At 36.3% G+C, this 8,442-nt stretch overlaps 1 protein-coding gene across 1 annotated transcript; it reads right to left on the bottom strand.

Moving 5' to 3' along the window:
* Positions 1–1,965: 1,965 nt before the first annotated feature.
* LOC149138013 (G-box-binding factor 1-like) lies at positions 1,966–7,693 on the bottom strand. Its single transcript, XM_089446876.1, has 12 exons — positions 7,350–7,693; positions 5,730–5,888; positions 5,581–5,628; positions 5,373–5,468; positions 5,193–5,279; positions 4,621–4,787; positions 4,376–4,433; positions 4,195–4,243; positions 3,564–3,865; positions 2,730–2,807; positions 2,430–2,555; positions 1,966–2,334 (listed from the first exon to the last, which is right to left on the bottom strand). Exons 2-12 carry the CDS (start codon positions 5,790–5,792, stop codon positions 2,089–2,091), a joined length of 1,320 nt encoding a protein of 439 aa, XP_089303002.1. The 5' UTR covers positions 5,793–5,888; positions 7,350–7,693; the 3' UTR covers positions 1,966–2,088.
* Positions 7,694–8,442: the final 749 nt, after the last annotated feature.

Genomic DNA, 8,442 nt, shown 5'->3' with positions numbered 1-8,442 from the left:
CCCTCCATGAAATGCTAGCTCCATTGAACTATTTTTGTTGTAGATTACACGTAGGGTTGAATTCCTCAATGTAGTACTTCTTTTTACTCCTTTTTTCCCCATACTCCTTTAGCTCCTTGCTATTTGTGAGACATGCATTGAAGTAGATATTTCATTTTTGCATCCATGTGTAGTTTTGTTTCATCCATGTTTTCTTTTTTTACAAACTCCTTTAGCTCCTTGCTATTTGTGAGACATGCATTGAGGTAGATATTCCATTTTGACATCCATGTGTAGTTTTGTTTCATCCATATTTTTCACTCGTTCCTTGCTATCTGTGAAACATGCATTGAGATAGATATTCCATTTTTACATCCATGTGTAATTTTATTTCATCCATATTTTTTTTCACTAATTCCAGCTCAGTCCTCTCCTTATACCCAGTGTAGTGTTGAATGTTGAATGACATTGTTCCGTTACTTTTTGTTAAAGTGAACAATTTACATACATAAGTCTAAGTGAACACTTTACATACATAAGTCTGAGTGTGACTATATTTCAGAATTCAAATGATCGAGCTTCTGATTAAGTGCCAATTCCTTAATCAATCGTCTTAGATTTATTTAGTCTCTTGACTCTACATGGAGCAGCATGTATAAAAATCACTTTTGTTAATTTACATACTCAATGATCTTTTACAGTTGTTTTTTCATGTTCGTATATTTGTTTTTTTCCTACTGTGTAGCGAATTTACTTGTAAGTGCAGAGCACAGAGAACACAAAGCGAGCAGCTAACACAAATTTAGCTCATGTGAATAATAATGATGGAACTGTGTTGGGTTAATAATGATGGAACTGTGTTGGGTTAATAGATTTATAATTGTTTATTTATTTAAAGGTTTTTATGAGCTGACACTAAATTTTTATTTATACAATTATTTAATTTTTTTTAATTTGTCAATATTAAATATTAAATTTTTATTTATACAATTATTTAATTTTTTTTAATGAGCCAATATTAACACGGACAAACAGCCTTACACATTATACTAAGCTGTAAAATGCTCAGCGCAATAATTTAAGAGTATAATTTAAGAGTATTTTACCTGCTGTTATGGTTGTTGAGTTCTCTAAAGACTCTCTGAATTATGTTGTCAAGCTACTCATAATTAGTGCTGAATTTACTGCTATAAATTAGTGCTGAATTTACTGCTATAGTGATGAATTTGTTAATGTTGATCTAATGTTATGGCTAATTGTTCAGTACTCATGCACACACCCCCACTCTTGTCATGAAGTTCTTGTTGCTGCAATGTTCTTAAAAACAGAACAAGACATATTTGTAGTACAATCAACGAGATACTAGACATGTCAGTTAGGCATATTCTTGGTGATATTTGGTGATACATGATGATCTCAAACATATCCACCTAGATTGACATTTGCATCTGCGTGCTTTAAACAAATAATGCATGAAACACGATGTTAACTACGATATACAAGCAAGCCATTGATTCAAAACATAATCACATTCAGTACTGAGTGAGTGCCCTCGTTATTCCAACAGCTTAATCCATGCACAGCTAATCTCAGTAAAATAACTGGTTCAAAAAATCTTCTTACAACACAATTTAAAAATACTAGGCAATGAAAAATTTATCAACTAATAACAGAAGCATCATCTAAAATACTAGTCATTGAATATGGAATACAGATGGAACATGGTACTCTTTAACGGGGAGCTTGTTTACGTTCAAACCCAATTCTATATTACAGCAACTCTGGGGGGCAATGCATAAATTATATGACCCTAAAGTTAAAAGCTAGGGTCAGCAAGTTACAATTAACCTGATGATTCCCATGCCTGGACCCAATTCAAATCCAAGGTGGGCCAATTCCTTTACCAGAAGAACGCTCATCATCGTATATCTGGATGAAGTACTTTCTAAGCAGCCATTCATTATTATCTTTTTCCTGGGTATTAGATCCTACTCTAGAAGAAAGTTCATGTGAAGCAGTTACAGAGATATGAGGATAGCTCAAAACAAACAAAACGGTTTGGTATACACAAACTGTCATCTAACATAACCTACAAACTAGGATCTCTCTTTAACCTGCAGCCACTCTATCAGATCGAACATTTGCTTCCAATACGGCATGACATTTACCAGTTGAATCGCTCATCTCACTCTCCCTTTGCTCATCTCTTTGGCTAGAACTCAAATTGCTTATTTTAGATAGAACTTGAGGATAGCCATTGCCTCCTTGCTGCATAAACTGTGACTGTGTCTCTCTAGGACCATTTCTTTCTGAATCTCCTACTCTATCCTTTCTTTGAAAATTCCTCAACATTACCTGTTTCACATAATCCAACAATGTCAATAAAGTTTCATATCCTAAGATCAATAAACCACACTGACTCGTCTACGCTACCACGAAAGATATGTTACCTTTAGTGATTCATTCTCAGAAGCAAGCTTTTCAGATTCCTCTGCTATAAGATTTATTTCATTTCTGAGTGCCATGTTCTCAGAAGTCAGTGTCTCAACTTTTGCAGACAACTCTTCGCATTCCATCTGTTTCATGGAAGTCGGTGTTAGCACAGCACAGCACAGCAGACAGGGTATCAATTGAACAGTATTTACTGCTTTCATAAAACAATGACAACAGACTTTGTCTGTTCATGTCTCACGATTTTACCTCTCTATCTCTGCAAGCCTCTGATAAAAATACTAAGAACAAGTCTATACCTGTTTCTTCATTCGAGAGCGTTTAGCTGACTCCCGATTAGATTGTTTACGCTTCTGTCGTTTTAATTCCCGTTCATCCTGTTTCACAGGCTCGTTTAGGACATGTACAAGCTTATTTAGTTCAACATATTTAAAGCTCATCAATATATTGGAAATAATTCACAATAAAAAGGTCACACTGTAGGTGAATGCAAAAAAAAATACAAAACCCTAAGTTGTATGTAATGGGGATACACACGGAAGTTTCAGAAATATGAAAGGAAAACTTTCCCAAGAAATAGGAAATGACAAATTGATGTGTTGGGGTAAACACCAGAGTGCCCACCTATTACATAGATACAGCCAGGAAATATTCCCTGCTTCTGAATCTCTTCTGGTATATATCATCAAACTATGCTGCCCTCATATCAGATAAAACTGTTATTATGCATTAAACCATCTATTACTTAAAGAGCCCTACAAATGAGATTTAGCTTATTCGAGTTATAATTGACTGTGGACCACTTCTATCTAAATCTTCTTAATAAAAGCACTTATGTTCAAAGGACTTGTAAGAACAAGATGGATATGAGAATATAATGATAGTGTGATCAAATCATATTTCATGGATTGTGCATAACCAGAAAAGATGAAAGAAGGGTTGTCATCCCACAAAACAGTTGATAAAGAAAACAAAGCAAGCACCAAAAGTCTGAGCAAGTCTATAGGAAGATGACCCAAGTAAATCCAGCTTATATTCACTAACCAGCCAACCACAGAATGGCCAACAGCACCATTAACCTGATGCAATACAAGATAGAATGATACATAGAAGGTAAAGCTTGGTATGCATACCTGGACCCATAATTCAGAAGGCACTCCATCATGACCTGGAATGAGTTGAGATGCTGCAGGAGCAATTGTTGATACACTGTTAGTTGTTCCCCGTCTTCCTTTTACAGGAGTTACAGATCCTTGGGCAGGCACATTATAGATGCCCATTCCAATATTTAGATTTGTAGTAGGTAGACTAACTGTTGACATTCCTGGAACAGGTGCTGGTGGAACCAAAGCCATTGTGCTTCTATTTACAGTTGTATTAGCTTCTCCAACCTGGGCATTATATGCTAGAGTATTGGCATCAGTAGCACTTGTTCCTGTCATTGTCGTGAAAATCAACAAATGTTACTAAATTTCTCCATTAGCTAGATTGATAATATTAGGATTCAGGACTAGATATCAAACATGAACAACGCAACCTTTCTAAAAGGAAGCACACATCCCTTCAAGGTGAAATATTCTAGAAGTTATTAGTGATCTAACTGTAATGGAAAATAAAAAGTATTACTAAATTAGTCTGGAAATCAGGAGATTCCCTGATAACAGGATTCATGAATAGCCATAAAAAATTTTAAATGCATTCCGTAATACATGATAGTTAAAACATACCATTAATGGTCCGTAATACATGATAGTTAAAACATACCATTAATGGTTAGTGGTTCCAAGCTTCTTGCCCTACCTGTTTCGCATCCCTGAAAAGTATACAGAGTAGAATGCAGTGATAATTAATATAAAACAGCAAAGACATATTTGGTAGAGTACCCAGACAGCAAATAAAATTAATTTTCAAAAATTTGAACCTAAATAAAATGGAAGGAACTTACATTTTGTGAATTGACTCCCTCGCTACCTTCACTTGAACCTTCACTACCGCTGCCTCCACTGCAACCAGCAATTACTTGGATAAATAACAGGCAACCATAATAAAGGATATTAATAGGACTCCAACTCAAAGTCCAGAATCCATTTCCACTTTAATATAAGTTAAGCTAAGATTCATTCCAGGGATTCCAAATGGAATTGTTATACTATCAGAATTAACCGAAAAAAAACAGCTTCAAATACCTACCTCTGTGGGAATGCACCATTTGTAGAACTGGACAATGCTTTCCCAGTTCCTCCTTTTGTACTAAGTATCTGAAGTTTTTCTAAATTTCCTTTTACCTTCTTTATTGAGCTTCGACCTTTACCCATCAAGGACTTTGCTTCTGTTTCAGTGCCTGAAGGGACTGAAACCTATATCCATTGAAAATAAATATCAGAACCTCATTGAAGTTTCCATGATAGCAGAAATTCAATAATAGAATGACCAAATGTCCTATACGATTATTCACAAAATGTCTATCTACAACAGTTTGTGTAGTTACTAATGCAACCTCTGTTTGATTGCCAGCAGATGGCGCACTGTATTGATTGAATGAATTAGCACCCTAGTGTTTGACATAAGAAAATGATGTTTGAAACATTAATGATAATTCACATATTGGGACTGCAAATTTAAAACAGAGAAATTCAACTAAATACATGTCAATATGTCGGTAATTGGAATTTAGGGGAACATCACTCTGCCACTGTCACCCACACTAACCACAATGAAAAGCACAAAAATGTTCTTAGATAAATCATGATGATAAAAGTTACCGGAGGCACAGAAGGATGTGTGTAGATTCCTCCATGGTGATACACTGCAGCGAATGGAGGGGTCGTCCCATAAGGTGTCATTAATGGCTGAGACATCAAGATACCAATCCTTTATAATAGTTGAAGTTTTAATAAGATACTTATTGTAGAAACAGGATTTAAACTGCAAACACTTGTTACCTGTCCTCCCCACACATATGGAGGTGGTGTTGGCCCTGATGCAACCTGGGAGGCAAAATAAGGTGGAGGAGGTGTGACACCTGGACCATAATATGCCTACATATGAAGCACGCTGTTAGACAACTTGGAGGTATCCACAATTGATTCAAAAGAGGAAAACACCAAAAAATGCAATAAACACCACAAATGAGGATTGAAAAGAGAAAACCTGTAAGGCTGCTGTCCAGTCAGGATATGCAGGTGTGGCTGGCTGTTCCTGAATTTAGGAAATAAATATAACATCAGTTTTATTTCTTAAGTACATGTGGGAAGAAGTCTTACCTGCATTTCTTGCTACAATGTAAAAGTGATGCCTACCTGCATCATCGTGGAATATGGTTTTGTAGCCTTTGACTGTGTTCCACCTTCCACAGTTCCCATAGCTAAATCAGGCACTTACTGATTTGAAGTTCAGAGATAGAATACGCTAGTACACAATGCCTTATGATGGGTTCCCGATTGCCTATCACTTAGTTACTGAAAAAGCGCATAAAACTCCATTGATTAGACACGGTGAATATCATCAGTGTATGTCAAAAAAAGAAGACAACATAAATGAAGGCAAAACAGCCATGCATTCTTGTTATTCAAACATGCTTTTGGCACCAAGAGAAGCTATCATCAGCCATTTTATAGATCAGTAATATATTACTGGGAACAAGATTTAAAAATCATTAGCAACCAGTCCATCCACAACTGCAGGGAAGTGCCCAAGAGTTTTCCCACAAGGTGTTGGTTGAAAAGGAAACGAACATACGAAAAGATAAAACTGCATAGCATTTTTTTGTTGCTTCGCATATAGAATTTGTCTCAAATATTTATATCCACTTCAATTCCTCCTTCTCACATTGAGTTTTCTTGCTTGGCATTTATCAGGTCACAATGTTCTTGCTAATCATCACATCTGGTCTTGAGAATAGGTCCAATAGACAATGTTTGATCTCAATTGACATTAAATATTTAATTATAATCATATCTAAGGGGCAAGCCAGCCTTGACCTAATAGTCCTTCCATGTCATTTACCAAACAACAGAAGAAGATCCAGGTAAAGTCATCACTTGCAGACAAGTGATAGTCTTGAATCCCAAGACGAAACAAGAATGAGGAACAAGGCGTCCTCTATTCTATAGAGAAACCAAACAGCAGACTACGGCAAAGCCAATGGCAATGCAGGAGTAAAAGTAAGATACTAGAAATCCTCACCATCATCTGCTAGATTGCGGGAGATCTCAGGAAGAGTAGTTCCTGAGAGGCCAATAGTTCAAAAAGCAAAGCCTAGAAATATCTTATGGGTTCGAAAGGTCTTTCAGGTCCTTCAAGATCGATTCTTAGAGAAGCTTTTCCTGATCGACCCTTATCTGTTGAAAAAGCAAGCTTTTAAAGTCCATACTTCAACAGACTTATGCATGATTAACGCTTACCTACGAAAAGGTTGCCTCATGAAAGGCCAATACTATGAAAGAGCTCATTCTGGTTAACCCTTATTTAATGAAGAGCTAGTATTTAAGAAAAAATCTTCACTTGCACCTCCTCTGACAGCGTCATGGTCACCAGTTGATCTCTGAAACAGGGAGAATCACCAAACCTAGTTTACTAGAAGTTAACTACTATGACTTCTATCTTTCTGGAAAGGTAAGCTCAATGGCCTCCTTCCTCTGAGAAACTCAATATAGTAGAACCGCAGATTCTAAATTTCAACTGTGATACTAGGGCACATGCCGTCACCATTCACAGGCTAGCTAAAATAAAAACTTATTTTGAACTGCAACAAGTGAGTATCATGGTCCAAGCCTACTGAAATTCAACTCAGAGAAACAGCCTATGGGCATTTACCCCTTTTTATGTTGATATCACTAGAACAATGCAATCCAATACTGCATACAATTCAAATAGTTTCCTCTAAAATTTAGCCATGAGTGAAAAATAACAATACATACCTCAACAGAAATAACTGCCAGAGTTCGCTGTTGTCTGAAACCCTCAGAGGCTTTGGATCCTTGCTGACATTGATGGCCTTAACCAATTGGGTTTTTTGGAGATATGGCAGAGGCCACCTGGACAATTGTTTACTTGGCAAAAACTGACCCGCAATGGCAATTTAAGCAACCAAAAAATAAAATTCTTTGCTGAGATTGACAAAACGTTTGAACTATTTTCCTAAAAACAGATCAGGAAAAAGCAGTGAAGCAAACCCATATGACAAAAACAGACCAACTCTCTCGCAAATCCTTACAGTTGATCGCTGTTTCTTGAGGAAGCGGACGGAGGAGAAGCCAAGGGAGCGACTCAATATGCCACCTCAGCTACCTACGTGTCGTATTTATAGGACGTGTGATCTGTATATTGGTTAGGCATGGGTTAAGGTTGCCATCAAGCTGGTGTGAATGTATTTTTTTAACTCATCGCGTGGTTGGTCAAGGACAGATCATATCGGCTTTTCGGACACGTGTCAGATATGGAGGATGGTATGGTGATCTGACGGTTCAAGGTGGACTCGTTACAGCTAGCACCTTCCTTCATAAATGCGCAACGTGGCACCACAGATCGACATGAAAAATAGAAATAAAAAATGCATTTTTTTAATATTTTTCCGATTTAGGTCCAGATAAATAGGTTACGTGGCATCATGTCCACGTGAAAATTAGAATTAAAGTATGAAGAGGTTTTATATTTAGGCCCGCAGACACCGGCATTAAATTTTACTTTCCACGTTAGTCGGCCATCGTAATCGAATGGGCTTCCTTTATTTTATTAGATTTTTTTTTTATTAATATGTGAGGTGGAAAATATAATATTAATAATACATTAAACAGTGTGATAATGAGTGGGGATATTAATATTATTTTTATTTTTATTTATTTATTTAATATGTGAAGTCTTGTGGCAGAACATGAGTTGTTTTACTTGAACATAGTAAACTATTTGTTTTTTAATTTTAACGTTGATAATCATTCCATGTCAGCATAGAGGGTCATTTTCACTTTACAATTAGACTTTTTTATTATTTTTAAAAGTGATTGAGAGAGTTTT

This window comes from Pinus tabuliformis, chromosome X (assembly GCF_031772625.1).
Source record: "Pinus tabuliformis cultivar Carrire ecotype Pingquan chromosome X, CPIR1, whole genome shotgun sequence".
In the NCBI taxonomy this organism is placed as follows: Eukaryota; Viridiplantae; Streptophyta; class Pinopsida; order Pinales; family Pinaceae; genus Pinus; species Pinus tabuliformis.
The sequence above is the reverse complement of the archived record's forward strand: the minus strand, read 5'-3'. Positions and strand labels throughout refer to the sequence as shown.